Source organism: Atractosteus spatula, chromosome 2, assembly GCF_055471065.1.
Source record: "Atractosteus spatula isolate fAtrSpa1 chromosome 2, fAtrSpa1.hap1, whole genome shotgun sequence".
Lineage (NCBI taxonomy): Eukaryota > Metazoa > Chordata > Actinopteri > Semionotiformes > Lepisosteidae > Atractosteus > Atractosteus spatula.
The window spans coordinates 16,759,441-16,776,385 of record NC_142707.1 but is presented as its reverse complement, the minus strand read 5'-3'; the positions used below and the strand labels follow the sequence as shown (position 1 = coordinate 16,776,385).

General features: G+C 35.5%; 1 protein-coding gene across 1 annotated transcript in view; it reads right to left on the bottom strand.

Moving 5' to 3' along the window:
* Nucleotides 1–16,945, bottom strand: part of ush2a (Usher syndrome 2A (autosomal recessive, mild)) — a 405,544-nt gene that overhangs the window by 313,080 nt on the left and 75,519 nt on the right. Inside the window, exons 14-19 of the mRNA XM_088939657.1 lie at nt 16,008–16,171; nt 13,690–13,848; nt 10,441–10,935; nt 9,327–9,599; nt 7,415–7,584; nt 5,829–5,973 (exon numbers count right to left, since the gene is read on the bottom strand). Of these exons, the coding sequence (XP_088795783.1) occupies nt 5,829–5,973; nt 7,415–7,584; nt 9,327–9,599; nt 10,441–10,935; nt 13,690–13,848; nt 16,008–16,171 (1,406 nt within the window). The remainder of the gene's footprint in view (nt 1–5,828; nt 5,974–7,414; nt 7,585–9,326; nt 9,600–10,440; nt 10,936–13,689; nt 13,849–16,007; nt 16,172–16,945) is intronic.

The window sequence follows — 16,945 nt, the reverse complement described above, 5'->3', positions numbered from 1 at the left end:
GGGAGCTGGGGATTCCGTGGTGGAACTGATTGCTCCAGCCACAGTCCCCTGGGCCTGCCCTTTCCCTGGTTCTTAAAAAGCAGGGAGGAGCTACATTCTTTCTCTTTCCCCCAGGACTACTTAAAGTGAATCCCTTCTCTCCTGCTAGGAGCTAGGACCATTTTAGCTTGTTTGCTGCACTGCTTAACAGAAGTTCAGTTCCATATTAAAATATTGGGATAATAGAACCTATTAAGCTTTAACACTAATATTTTGTAAGGTGAGATGACGTTTTTTTTTTTCAATGGCAACTGATTTCAAGTATTAACATACCCAAATCAAATACTGATGGTTAATTCTTGTAACAAAATCACAGCTTTATTTCCCCTGGTGTTTTTATCCAAGAAAATCCATGATGCCAGAAACATCATGAGTCAGGGAAAGATCAGAACTATTGATGAGAGTGACAAACCTATTTAAAGACTTGGCCTGCTAGAACTATCCATTTTAATGGATAATTTAATTCAATAGAAAACAAATATTTTATGTCAAACTTATAACAATATGTACGCTCAAACTGAAGACTTCTAAAAATAAGATAATTTATAGGAAATGACAGCAAAAACTAGAGAAAAAAAATGGTAACAGTATAAATATTCAGACCCATGAACTCAATATTTGGAGGAAAAACCTCTTGCAGCAATTACTAGTGAAAGTCTCTTGGGTAAGTATCTACCAACTGTACACAATGTTTGGTGTACTTTTTGCCCAGTCTTCGTGGCAGAAGTGGTCAAGCTCTCTGAAGTTGCTTGAGGATCACTTATGAACAGCAGTTCTCTAGTCTTTCTTCAGATTCCCAAAAGCGTTCAGGCCAGCACTTTGGGTCACTCAAGAACATTCACTTTCATTTGCTCATTGAAACTTTTTATACCCTAGACTTGATCTGTGCCTTTCTACAATTTTATATCTTATTTTTTAAAGTTGCTCAGTCTTAAATCTTTGTTTGAAATTTGCTACCTACTGTAATTGAAGGAACATACTTAGACAGACAGTATTTGCTCTGAAATTCTGTAATCATGAAATCTGAAATCATGTGAACAACTAATTGTGTGGCATGTTCAAATAATTTTATGCACCTAAGTTAATTTCAATTTGCTACACAAAACTTACTCATTCCCCCATACCTTTTTCATTTTATTGTCCTATTATTTATTTACTGTACCATTTGCCTGTGCACTGGAATACTAATAAATGTGCCTGGGTCATTGCACAAGCGTTTATGATATGGTTTAGCAATTGTTGAGTTGAAACGGAAAAAAAGGGTTACAAATGAAAGAAGACAATTCAGCCCATCTAGATTTTGGTAGTTAGTAACTAATTGATCTGAAGATTCAATCCAGTCATTAAAAAAAAAGTCAGGTTATTGGCTTTGACAATATATTCCCATTTTTAAAAATAAAAATCTGCATTAATAACTAATAAGCCATGAGCACTTAAATACTCTATAATAATTTAGAATCAATAGAATTTAGGGGTTTCTGGACTAGGAGTTACAATAATAGGAGCTCTTCCAAGCAAATATGCTTAAAATATTTTAAGTCTATGTGTAACCTATAAGCGTAATCATATATTTTTACATTCCTCCCCATCGAAAAGGAGCTCTTAAATTCATTTTAAAAAATCCCGTAAATTGGTTTTACTATCCCTTCATCTGTTTTACCAATCATGAATCTGCTTTACCATTATGAGCCTTGAACAAATGTACAATATTTCAAACCAGTAAATTATGACAAAAATGTAGTCAGAGATGAACTGCTGCTTCAGAGACTCTATTTGGAGTAAGTAAGATTAATGTGAGAAATGGATGTGATAGAAATATTTGATAGAAAAAAACAGAACATACACATTTTGACATTGCAAATGTCTGACAACATAAATAAAAACATAAAAAAACAGTTGAAAGAAAAGCTAATGATAGTAAAACAACCAGTATATATAAGTGACAAACGGTATAAACCATTTTTACACTTTTATACGCTTTTGTAGTAATTAAATTTTACTTTCCTAGTAAGGGACATTACCTCACATAGGAATGGTATTTACAGACACCAACATACTCCTTTCAAATAAAGAAAGTGTAATCACCATAACTGTCACCTCACACCTGCACACTCCCACAGATTCATCCAAGGCATCACTAGGCCCCTTCTGAGAAGCAGTGTTCATGGTGCATAAATTACATAGGCCACTGGCTGGAAATTAGGAGCATTTTTATTACTATGCCAGACATCTAAACAATACCCTTAGAAAGGAGTTTTAAACAGCCAGTGCAGTAAAAGTACCCCACACTTAACAGTAACAGACTATCTACATGCTCATACCTTTGCAAGACATACAGCAAAACAACACAGACCTCTTAAAGTCATATTGCATCTTTACATAGTCCTTATAGAGTAGATTTCCTGAAGTAAAAAAAACAATATAAAAAGAACAGCCATTCTTCATCAAAAATGTCCACAAAGATACATTTTCTAGTATATTAAATTTCCATAAGTTGATGTATATTTTGTACAAATACACTGTATTATTTCATAGTTAAATAGTCAAGATACTGGTATATTTAAATGGTTGGAATTACCAGCTTGACTCCAGACCACAGGAGAATCCTATAGTGCAGTGGTTCTCAAACTGTGGTACGTGTACCAGGAGTGGTACTCGGAGCGCCGCCAGCTGGTACGCCATATGACCCTGGAACTTTGTTGTGTGCGCTGAAAAATCGGGACGGGTTTTCATATTTTCTATTTTAATATGTGTTGAATACGCAGCCTATGTACTACGATACAGCATGTGCTAATACTTCAGTGGACACAGAGCTACAATGTAATTCTAGGAATGCGTGCTACGAAGTGACCAATTGTATTTAAAAAAACTTATCTCCAGCAAATAGAGAGGTAGGAGAATGTGCGTGGGTTTGGAACAATGCCAATGTTGTAAACACAGGAATGCATAGAAATGTGTGCTAGGAACGCTGGCAATCTTGTGAGCACAGGAAAGTGTGATAGATAACAGAAAAATATTTAAGAACCATTCTAGGTTAATTTGAGAAAAATACACCGAGCGTCTGTGTTTCGCTCCCATGCGCATGAAATAAAAACTTCTTTTAACTTTTGAGACAGAATCCTGAAACGGAAAAAAGGGAAAAAAGCAGGTAAGCCCCACATTATTTTTGAAGAACCTTATTTACCGTTGGCAAAAGAGCTGACACGTATTATGTGTGGAGAAAAAGCTGCTAAACAGCTCGACCTGAAGCCCCCTCTGAAAGTCACAGTCACTCATAGAATTATTGAAATGGTGGATGATATCAAAAGTACGCTGGTAGAGCACGTTAAGATGAGCAGATGCTTTTCACTGCAATTAGATGAGTCTGTATTTGATTTGGCCAATTCGCTCGTTTACGTTAGATACGACTTTGAGGGTACAGTATGTCCCTTGAGGACTTTCTGTTCTGTAAGCCACTACCAACAGGAACTACAGGAGAGCACATATTTTAGCTTCTGAATGAATTTATCGAAGAGAATGGCATCGAATGGATAAAATGCGTCGGAGTTCGTACAGACAGTGCTAGAGCAATGACATGCTGACACAGCGGTGTAGTTGCACGAATTAGAGAGGTTGCTCCAGAAATGAATGGACCCATTGCAACATCCACAGCGAGACCTTTGGCGTCAAGAAAATGCCTGATGATTTAAAATCTGTTAGACTCTGTTGTGAATTGTATCAAGGCTCGAAAAATGAATTCACATCTGCTTTGCTCGACTAAACAGGCTCACCCCTCTCACTGAAATGGTGCTTTTTTATTATTTTTATTTGTTGTTCCTGTTTTTGTTTTCTGTAAAGCACTTTTAGAAGCCACCTTTAAAGGCGCTATATCAAATAAAGTTTATTATTATAATATTTATTATATGTGTATGTGAGTGTGTGTACGCATGCGTGCTCATGTTAGTCATTGAGAATTTCTGGGGTTTCTATGAGAAGATGACTTGTGGGTGGTACTTGGATGCTTTGGTTTGATCAGGGGTGGTACTTGGTCCAAAAAGTTTGAAAACCACTGCTATAGTGTATCAGAGTGTAAGATAGCTGTGGCTTCAATATATTTACAAAACAATCAATCGTGTTTACTAAGTCCTACTTAGTACTTTTTACAAGTCCTTTTTGTTTGCCCACCTACTGATAAAATAGACAATGTAAATCTACTACAACAGGCATACCGTACATGCTCAGCTTTTCTTTATTCCGGTAGGCACTCACCAAACATTGTTTGTAGGGCATTACACCACGCCCTATCAATTGATATGAAGTTATTGATATGGAATTATTTTGTGGGAAGTGTTTGATCAACCATATTTCATTACTTAGATATTACTGGCAGTTTTGGGGGAGGTGGTATTTGTAGCATTGAATTAAAAAATTCTTGGAAGGACTTGCAAGAGGAAACCACCTGACCCTGGTAGTGATGCCTCTGCCCAAGAAAAAAGGCACATTTCCATGTTATCAACAATACTAGGTGCCAGTGGAAACAAACGGATTCCCTCCAAAGAGTGCTTTGTTTATAAAATTTTGCAGAAGTACTATACTGTTCTTCTTAGTGATAAAATATGTTGCACCCAGTCTGTCTCCGTTTCAGCTATATCTATTTTGAATCCATAATAAAAAGGGTTTGCTAATTTTCATAAACAAGTGTTAATTATAAATCTTGAATCCCTTCAATTTCTTAAACAGCAACTTTGTTTCCTAAGTTATTTCTTCATTTTAAAGGTTCTTATTCTTAAAAATGCAATTCCAGAGACATTTGAAGTTTAATACTTTTCCTGTCTGAAAAGGATTTATCATAGGATAGTTTTAAAAACTCTTAATGTAAATCCTAGACAATAATTAAACTTTTCTTTCTGTTCACCAGCATCCCTTTAAAAAAAAATTGGAAGCAAACTTTTCTCAACATGTAAAAAAAAAAGTCTGTAATTTTTAACAACTCCTTTTACAGCATGCACCTGCTCACTCACATCTTTTCTCCTTGTTGAATTTTAACATGCAACATCCACTAACAGCTTTCATTTGCCCCTAACCAGATTTGGTGGAAGTTTTGGGCCTGGATTAAATCAAACCTTCAGCCCACCCACCAACTGCAAATTACAAACTCAGTACTCTATGGCAGGTTTCCATTTGGTAGAAGCAAACAAGCCTCTGGCAAACAAAAAGCTGCCATCAAGTACTATGCTTGCAATTTGTGAGTGGCAGGTGGGTCAAGGTTTTGATTTAATCTGAGTCACACAACTGCAGAGAACTGTCACTCAGTTTATGGGGAATTCAGCTCTGTGAGATCAAATGGACAGATTTTTTTAGACATTCTTAGGGGAAACCTCTTAGTTTAGAGCTACAGTATGGTTGTTCTTTTTAATGTACAGTATTTGCTTAATTTATATATTAAGCAAATATATTTTGGAATATTTTAGCTGTCCTGCAGCTCATTATGAACTAGCGACAAACTATACATATTTTGCTAAATTAAAATTTTTTATAAGATTTTATTTTCCATTTATTCTTCACACAATAATCTATTTTACCACATTTCTTTGCTGAAAAGGGAATAATTACATTTAATGAATTCATATTATATGCTGATACTTTTTTTCTGAAGCCACGCGTGACTACAGTGTATCAAAAGTATAAATCTACACTCCAATCTACAATCCCCAATCTACACTATTTTTATATGAATTGGCTTAATTTGTTCTTTTAATACCACATACACATACTGTATACACACAAACCATCATACCGTATGCCCTTACCAGCAGCTAGTGTTTGCCCAGAGGCAGACAGACTTGTAATACATCCAAGTCTATTGCAGAGAGTGATCGTGAAATTGTAGACTCTGTAAGGCTTCAGGCCTTTCACTATATACATCCGCTCATGTGATGCAGCCGTATAAAGAACCTGTTAAGAAAAGACAGTTGCAAAAAGATTATTGTTCCTGTATCATTAACCTGCTGTAGACTATATTAAACAATCACCTTCATGCATTCAGAAGAATTCTACATTAAATATTCCTTTTGACAAGGTGTAAACTTACAAAGAAAAAGGAAGGAACAGTCAAAATATTTTATATGCCATTTGGTTCTGATGTTTTCATTTAAGTAAATATTTACAGAGGTTTGGAATGCTCTAGACCCTTCTCATCTTTTCTATAACACAGTATTTCATCTTCAAGGCCAACTTTGTGTGCACAAAAACCTAAGGCTACTACACAGAGCTAACTACACAAAATTCAAAATATTTATATGATAAACATGCAGATTTTAAGACATTTAAGTTACTCACAAAAGATCAATTCTTACATTACTGGCAGTAGAAATTCATGCTAATACATGATTTTGTAGTAAGAACAAGTTAATCAATAGGAAAGAGAGTACAGGCAAGGAGTGACTACTGATACTGTAGTTACAGTATATAAGTCCTTAGTGAAGTATCACAGGGATCTGTTTTAGGACTAATATTGTACTTTTCTTAATTGACGTCTGTGATCTAGATTTAGTGTAGTCAGCAAACGCATCAAATTTGCAGATGATAACCAACATGATTAGTAAATAATGTTAAAACTGCAAAAGACATACAAATGGTCTTAGACCACCTGAACACACCTTGAAGATTATGTATAATATACTGTAGACAAATGGGAAACACTGAACATGAAGAGGCTACATATAAGAAAGATTTAGGTATTCATGTAGAGACGTCATTTTCATCTTTAAAGCAATGTGGGGAATCAAAAATGGCAAGCATAATATTATATATAGTTATATGTATAGAAATTAAATCAAGAGATGTTATGGTAAAATATACCATGCACTTATAGAACCTCAGCTTTGTTATGTACAATTTTAGCCAGCAAGCTACGAGAAAGATATTACTTCTCTGGAATAATTTCAGACTAGAGCAACCATATACATTCTTGGGATCTAAGTAATGTTCTACACTGTTAGGCTAAAAGAAGTAAAACGTTTACGTTGTGCACAGAGAAGGAAACGTAGGGTTCTGATTCAAATACTCACAATCCTCAAAGGCGTGAACAAGATCAACCCTATGGACTTCTTCATAATTAACAGTGAAACAAATCAGAGGATACAAGTGTATCTCTGTTGAAATGTATTTATATCGGAAAACAGGAGGAACCAATTTCCAAAAAGCTGAAGCCAAAACCGTGCCTTCCCTCTGACCAGAAACAGATTCTTGGATCAATTAGCTACTACCTGCTAAATGAGCTTGATGGGCCGAATGGTCTCCTTTCATTTGCGACCTATGTTTTCATTTGGTCTGTTTATGAACACATACAGTACATTATTTGTGTTGGATCTTCCTTTACAGTCTTTTAACTTACTTGAGAAATAACAGGTGGGGCAAACTGATTAGATGTCTGCTCTTCATGGATATTGACCCTGTACTCAGTTACAATTCCTCTAGTGGCACTGTCCTTGGGCTTGATCCAACTCACGTTCAGAGAACATGATGAAAGTGCCTGTACTGTGGGAGGTGACATGTACACAGGTACTGTAAAAGGAAAAACAAAATCTTATTGATGTCAGATTTTTAAAACCTTGATGTCAGCTAGTCAAAGATGTGGTTCTAATTTAATTGTTTGCTCTCTAGATGATTAAAAAAATTATTATTAAAATGTAAGTTTGGTATTACAGTGCTGTTTAGAACATACTATGGAACATACTATTTGTATGACATAATATGTTCTGCACTGTAGTTTAGTTTAGTTTATATTTGATTTTTTCACTAGATTTCCCGTTTTAAGTTGTTCATTTAAACCTGCTATTACTCCATTTAAATTACAAATTGTTTTAGACCTGTTAAGAATACCACCTGCGGAATGAAATACATAACTGTACATGAATATACAGTATGTGGGGCATCATGTTTTTGATTTGAGTTTTAAATAGACTACAAAATAACTTTCTCTTCCTTGCTTTTAATAGTGTTCTAATCTAAGGTAATCATAGTTTTAATATACAGTATACTGTCCATCTTTAAATGAACTGTTATTCATAATTTGAAATAGTTCCTAATGTCACCAACTAGATTGGTAACAAACGAAGTGAGCTCAGAGTCATCTTAAATAAAAAATAAAACACTTTATTATTGTAAGCTTGATCTTTCAAAAAGAATCAAAACCACAAAAACATAATTGTTCTGATAACATCTGCTTTATGCACATTGTTGTGCATTGAATGTCTTTCAAAGGTACTGTACATTTCCACCCTTTACTGTGACAAGAAAATCCAACCCCCAAACAACACCCAAGCAAAGTTATATTTGAAGAAAAGATGAAGAAATGTTAATTTAAATATGGAAATTCTGAGCTCATAAAATACAGGGTATAGCTTTTAATAAAAGCAGAATCTACAACAGAATAAAACCCTGCATTGTCTCTGCCAGTGAAAAAAACATGCAAATGTATGAGAAAAAAGGTTTATTATACTTTCTAGTGTCAAATATTAAAACTACATCTGACAGAAACATTTAAAAGTATTTTCAACTGTCTTGTGAAATCCCATATTATTGTTCAATATTTTTTATCTACGTTAAAAAACACACAGCAAGACTTTCTAACAGTTTATCAAAAAACCTGCAATGTTTCATGCAAATGTGCTGTTTGCATTTCTAAAAGCTGTCATACAATGTCTGTAACACAAAGCTCTTCATTTCTTTCTGCTTAATAAGCATATATTGAAAAATCAATTTTTTAGATGAAAAATATCAAGTTCATGGCTTTTACATAAAATAGACAAAACTAATACATTTACAGAGAGAATATATTGATGTCTGCCATGTTATAAAGCTGCTCTCTGCCATGTTAAATGTGATTTAGGGCTATTATAAAGTACTTAAAAACTGCTCAAGTTATAATTTTGTTTTAATATAGCATACTATCACATTTATGCAAGACAACTTACAATTTTGTATAACCATTTTTCAGTTCAGTGGGCAATATACATGTATACGATATACAATATACAGCATATAAACACAAATTTTGTAGGATGGATCACTAACACTTTAACCTTTCTCTTCAGGTACTAACTAATTTAGATGTTATTGCTGCAAAAGCATTGTGCAAAAGCTTTGTGCTCTTTGTTGCTTTAGAAAACAGCCATAATCTAAAAGCAACACTAGAAAGACTTGAACTGGTATTGTTTCAAATACGTGTGTAGTGATTTTAAAGACTTTTCTATGAGAAAAATCTGTTTCATTACATACAGTATATGGTTTTTTTTTTTGCTTACCTCCTTCCTCAGTTCTTCCAGAGGACCATCCAGAGAAGACGCCTCCTGCCATGTTAACTGAATACACTCTGAACTGATAGGTGGAAAAAGGTTCCAGATCCCTCACTATGGTGCTGTTCTGTGGAGGAGTTAAGGCGTTCTCATTGGCAGAGCTCACTATGGGCAGTGGGTTCAACCACCCACTGTCATAAAAAACTCTTCTTTCATGATGACTGTCCTCTTGACCAGGCTCTATTGGCCCACGCATGTATACCTCATATCTTATTATTATTCCTGGGGAGATGGAGGGGGACATACTAGTGAACATAAGGACATATGATGTTAGAAGTTTGATTTTATAGTATAAAGCAAAACATTTACATAGGAAATAATGATATACCCATGAACCCACCTGTCAATTTTCAATCCAACAATTACTTAGTATAAGAAGAAAGAAAAAATAGAAATTTATGACATAATTCCCATTTTATCCTCTTCTTACAAAATAACCAATTGTAAAGCAAACTAAATTAAATTGTGTTTTAGTTTGTGCATCCAGAACCACTCAGCTTTTCTTAATAGTCCCTCCACTTGAATTAGGCAAATGTCATTTCATAACACCTTGGTACTCAATAAGTCATGTTAGTATGATATATTAAGGCATAAATTATGTAAAATATGAACATTGTCTTTAAGAAGCTTGAGGATATCAAAGTATGATTCTAGCAAATTGAACCTGCTCCAGAGTAATTCATTGTATAATATTAAATAATGACCATGAGGAATTATCACAGAATTATTCCTTTTGAAAATTAAATTAGCTCAATTTAATCATTAAGGAACGATGATGCAGTTTTTTTTATCATTCTGGAGTAGTACATTGTCTAATCAGATATAGTGATGATAATGTGAATAAATGGGATACAGTAAATAGACAGGATTGTTGGGACTATAGTACATTGAACTGTGTGAAGCACACACATATCACCTACTAGTTTTTTCTAATAGTTTGACAATTTTCAGAAATTAGCAATGATGTTATTAGAAATAAGATTTGTTCAAACAATAACAGGTTATGCTACAATCACGGCTCCAAATGTTGCTAGACTGTCAGAATTAAAGTATGCATATTTACCATTCGGTTCTTCTGGCGGATCCCATACCACCTGAAGCTCAGTGGAACTTATGGTGGTAATTCGAGGAAGACCCTGGCGCTCAGGTGAAATCTGGGCCGTAACCAGTGAGACAAGGTTGCTCTCTGCACAACCACCAGCAGTACAAGCTTGGACAGTGAAGTTATACCTGCTGAAGGGTATTAATCCAGTGGCAGCTGCCTGAGTCTCAAGACCCTCATAATGAACACGATTTTCATTGCTGCCTGCATTTGTGGTCATCAACATATACTTCTCAATGGGCCCAGATGTATTTTCAATGGCTGTCCAGTTGAAGAAAGCACTATGTGGTCCTACTGGACCAATCAAGCTGAGATGGAGCTCTCCCTGGGGTATCCCAGCTTCTGTTCTATAGCTCACAGATGTACTTCTTGTCTGGCCATGAACATTGCTAGCCTCCACATAGTATGAGAAGACAGTGTATGGTGACAAACTCGTATCATTGAAGGCCTGGGAATCTAAAAATAATTAAAAAAACATTTTAAGCTGTAACTCTGTTGCAGCTACACCATTTTGCATCTTTAGATGTTTTCTTGACAGTTCATTGTGAAATTGTGACTCTTACAATTGATGATTGGTGACACACTTCTGATGAAGAACTAAAAATACCAATATCTGACAACCACAAATCATCTCAAATCAAGGGGTAAAATTATTTTAAAAATCTACCTCACAATGAATGTTTTCATGAAAAAATACACCCATATGCATTCATCCATCCATTTTCTAACTGGTTTATCCAACGCATGGTCAGTTGGGTTCCAGAGCCTATCCTGGCAAGCAAGGCAGGATACACCCTGTAACACCAGTCCATCACAGGGCAAACACACACACACACACACACACACACACACACACACACACATGCACACCAGGGCCAGTTTTCCCGGAAACCAATTAACCTACTAGTATGTTTTTGAACTGTGGGAGTAAATTGGAGCACCTGAAAGAAACCCATAAATTTCAAGCAGATAGTAGGAAGAAAACACATAAATTTCCAGCAGATAGTCCATAATTGAACACAGGGCCCTAGTGCTGCGAGACAGCAATGTTAACCAGTTTGCCTCTAAACAGCCACATACATTTAGTTTAATGACTTTCTATGACTGAAATGCAAATACTGTAGAAGTCACCCTTTAGAGAAGTAAAACTGTCTCATATTCTAACTCCACCAACCTAAAAGCTGACAATGAAGTAATTTTCACATTAGTCTGGTCAACAAAATCATAATGCTTGATGTCTCAACAAAATGTCATTGTGATAGGATGTCTCTTACTGTCCTAATCATGCACAGCTGTAGTGAATAGCTTCATTATCTATTTTCATTTCATTTGCTACAGCTGTACCAAGCTCTATTTAACCGATTCTCTTTCTTCCCCTCAGTAGTCAAGTGACTCAGATGTTGCCAGAATGCCAGTAAGGAGAAAGCCTCAAAGTCCTGAAGACCTACTGAACCCAGTGTTGGTGTCGGGGGTTCTCAATAGATGCAACTGCACTGTGACCAAGTCTCAGTGGAAGTCCAGGGACAGAGCTGAAAAGGCCATTGTAAAAAATACACAATTCCCACCTCCTCAAAAGCAAACATTAAATGTTGTTGGACCCCACCTCCAAGAATACAAAAAATACACAATGCTGACCTTCTACCTTGCAAAGGAAATATATGTGAGGCTACCCAGTATAACAACTTTCCCATGCAATGTAGCTCTGTCTCTGACCAAACCTCCTTATTAATTGATCAGTTTATTTAATTCATTATTCATTATATTACTTATTTATTTTTGCCTGTAATCTCTTGTGGGGTAATGGCTGAAGGTGACCCATTTTAAAAGCTTTATCACTATAAAAGCTATATTTTTAAAAAATAAAATTGCCTTTGGGTGTCTCTCCTGGGCTCATACAGTATGTTGTCCCTCAGCAAAGCAGACATTGTCACGCCCTCTGCAGCCAGAGGGCGTTCCTTCTCTGTCCTGTCTCTTGTTTCCGGTGCTTTGCTGTCCTTCCGGTGTTTCTCTCTCTCTGGAGCTATATATTTCTGGGTCTTTCATTTGCCTTCACTCAGCATTGATGTTCGGATGTCCTGAGACCCACCTAGCTCCAGGTCGCCCCACGTCCACTACCTGAGGGCATAGGTTTCTATACGGCATTTCCTGAACAGCTGAGCCTGGGCTAACCCCCGTCTCGCCGCTACGCATAGGGTCTTTTTCGCTCTCCTGCCATTCCACGGTTCGTCCATTCCGACATCCGTGACAGACATACTCAATAAATTCATAGAACATTTTATGAACAATCCCAGTTCTGTCTAGTTTCAAAGTTTTAATAAGTTCACTTCACTTGATGCCAAATCAAGTAAACTATATTAAATTAAGGAATTAAAACATGATGGAGTCGTATAGTCAATGTGGGACACAGAACATAATTTAAAAAACAGGAGCATGATTTGTTTTCATGTGTTTCATGAAACACCCAGTAAAGATGTTTCATGTTTTCTGTTTACATCCGTTGGTTTCATTGACTAATCTCCTAATGTAAATATATCTTCACCAAAATATAAGGTGTTTTGTATTCACATTCTGATGAGTACCTGTAAACTGAAGTGTATAATAACAAACTGAAAGTCTAGTGTTCTGCCTGAAACCCCAGGATGTGAATCAAAATTCTCACCAATGAAATTAATATTAAGAATATTTAAGTTACCAACACCTCAACTATTGTCTAATTAGAAACAAGTAATAGGTTTATTCCATGCTAAAAAGAGAAGAAAGGAAACACAACGTTTCTGCTGTGGAGCCTTCTTCTGGTGTGACCCTTTGCAGCCTACGCATGCTGATGCAGCTACCCACCTGAACTACTATTGTCTAATTATAGAATTTAACTATTAAATAAATACAAGAAATATTTGTCTAATGCCGAAAGCTAAATGCAAGAGTTCTGGCACAGACACACCTGTCCCTCTCTGTTGGGGAACACTTTCTAATTATCCAGTAGTTGATACGTTGATTACCTCATTATTTTTAGACCAGTATCAGTGTACTGGCTTAATTGGTCTTCCTCTGAAAACAGGTCACAGGTTCATTCAAATTCATAATAAAAAAAACAGAGGGCTGCTTTATATGGGATTCTATTAAAATTTGAAACGCAGTGATATTTTTCATTCACTCATATTCACAACATATAAAAATATAAGTATACTTGATTTAACTAGTTCAACATACCAAATGGGTAATGCATCTCGGTGGTATAAATCTCTGTGGAGTCTCTATACAATCTGTATTTTAAAACATTGGTGTTGGGAGAATCTGGAGGGCTCCATGACAGGGCGATTGCCGTAGAATTTAAGATTTGCCCTGTAGGCGGGGGCTGTTGAGCTGGAGCTACAATAAAAGAGGTAAAGACAAATATTGACCATTATTATTTATCAAATGTAGCAACAACTCAACTGCTTTCAAGTGACACACAACTACAAGGTTAAAGATCTAAGACATTTGCAAATGGACTAAATGGACTAGGAAATAAACCTCAAAACGAACATGTTTTATGCATAAACATGCTAACTTAATAAAACAGATTTGTGGGGGCAATAGCTTCAGACACAAAGTGTCTTCTCCTAGCCAGGAACATTAAAGGCTATAAAATTTAAAACACATAAGTGGCACTGCCTTGCTAAGCTGCTGAAGGCATGGTTTGCATTTCACCATGTTGAATTCCATAAAAGCAAGATGTTTGTTGCACATATTTTACATTTTTATCAGTGAGGAGACACTTAGTTTACAGGAGGAGCTGCTAAAATCCCACAAGAGGCTTTTTTACCTGCTGTGATGAATAAAAGACAGCTGCAAAAAATGATGATTAGAAAGGGTGCTCTCTTTCCTTGTATAGGCTAGGGTGGTCAAGGATAATGTAAATGTGGTTATTAATCTTTTATACATTTCCTTAAAACTAATCCATCCCAAAGAATCCTAAAAGAATTTAGAGACCCCACAGAAAATCTAAGAGAGAGGTGTATTGGAAGTAAAGCCAAAAACTGATCTCAGGAGAAAAAAAAACAAAGAAATGGGTAGTTTAGTATTTATACCTAAATGCTAGGAGTATTAAAAACAAAATGCATGAGACATAAGATACTACATTAGCAGGCATTTATGATGTAATCAAAGGATCCAAATGGAAAAGAAGAAGTGCATTTAAAACTGAAAGCTTCTTTACACAAAGCGTTTTGGAAGTATGGAACAAGCCATTCAGCTACTGTACATTGTTGGAGCCGATCCCCTGACTTTCAAGAAATGACTTGATTAGAAATTAATCAGAGAGTAACTATCAAACAGACTAGACAAGCCAGATAGCCTCCTTTGTTTTATGAACATTTTACATTACCCAATTCCACCAGATGTGTATATAGGTAATATTTGATAAGTGCTCCCTCTGAAATTATGAAAAAGCTCAGTATGGAATTCAACAGGCAAACACTCTCTGTGTAACAAAAAGTACTGTTTCTTCCTGTCAGTTCTAAATTAGCTTTCATTTACTCTATTTGCATATATAAACCTTGAAATCACATATCCAATGAGCTACTGTGATTGAAAAAAATACATTTTTTTCAGTTTGGTCACTAAGTATTCTATGATCTTTGCTGTGGACACAATACCTAGAACTTAATACTGCAACATACTGTATATACAGTAGCTATACAGTAGCTGTACTGTGCAGTAAGGTGCATACTGTGGTAAGATGTTTTATTTACACTGCACTGTTATGACTTATAACGCAAGTTAACAATGTAATGGAGTTTTTTCTATGAGTTTCCAGAAAAAAATAACGCAAATTATTGTCCCATTCTTTTATTTCAAATAAAAGAAAATAAAGGAAATGTTAATTAGTCCATATAAATGTACATGAAAACTTTAGACTAATTTTAAATTTGAGTTATAAAGGTTACAATAATGAAACTGGTTATGATTTATAATGAACCATGCTTAGCCATTTACTAATGAAGAAATCCTCTTCAATATTAGTATTGTGAATTCACTTTGTTATACAGTATATTTAGGAAATGTATTTTAAAAGTTCTAAAATAAGAAAATATAAAGCTACAATGTATTAAAAGAAACACGTCTTACTGGGTTGCCATGGTTTCTTTCCTTTGTTCTCAAGGTTTTATGATTGCTCTGAACACTTGTTCATTTATGTGGAAGAATAAACATGTATTTATCTCATCGTCTTTGGCCTAGGCACCTGTGATGTTAAACAGAACTATGCTGTTTACTGTATTGTCAGGCAACTGTATTGCAATCCATTCAAATTAAAAATCTTTTTGAATTAAACAGTATTTATTTAGGCAAACATTCTACAGTGCTGCTCAGAGGTTCCCTTCAGTGATGCTGAAGTCTGTGGGTCAAAATAAGACCAAATGTACAGTAACAGAAAAATTATAACATGCAATTAATTTTGCATAAAAATAAACACAATTTGAACATTATTATTTGCACAAAATGAATACATTATTATGTACACATTATTTATTTATTTTTTTACTTACATTTACTACATCCCAAATAGTTATCAGGATCCAGTTGACTGGCTCCTGCAATGCAGACATCACATTTTGAACTGGTCACAAACTGCTTACAGAAACACTTTCCAGAGAGTGGGTGACAACTCCCATTGACACTTCCTGCACGGTCACAGCCACACATATCACATCTAGGAGAGAACAGTAAAACCTTGCATCAGCATAGTTGGAATAATTAACACTCTATGCAACTGGTTTATATGAAGTTGCACTTTAGAAGTAACAATGGAGACCATCTGTGAGAAAACTGAAGACAAAACTTGGTGTTCACTATTAACAGCCCAGCATAGTGTACTTCGTACAGCCTACTGCACTTTAGGTGCAGGTGTGTATAATTTAATGCCCCCTGTATGCCAGTATTAAACCACCTCATATACACAAGATATTAAATGCAAGGACATATTTATGTTTTAATAATAGCCATCTTATTGAAAAGTGGAGCATGCCCATAGTACAGCTATTGAAGGTTTTATAACATCAGATTGCTAGAATTTGTAAAACGTATGCGGCCAAAAAACAGCTTTGTAGATGCGACAAGAACTCCTGAGAAGCAGGAAGAAGCAAGTGACTTGTGATGATGTTCCACATTGACTTCACTTTTTGCTGCAAGTTTGTTACTAATGGCATCTACAATCCCATCTTGAACAGAATTTGTTTGGATAAAGTCTTAATACCTTTGCTGAGAGTAGACAAGTAACTGCCCATTTTATACCCTTCTCCACACATAACTAACACTCTTACTGGAGGCAAAGAGTTCCCAATTTAAGCAAGCTGATTAAGGAGTGCTGATTTCCAATCCCCATTCTGAAGAACCCCAATCTAATAATTCTTATGGGTCACCCTAAATCACCTGTAATTTAATGATTAGAAGCATTTATTTAAGACACTGATAGCTTAAAGACCAC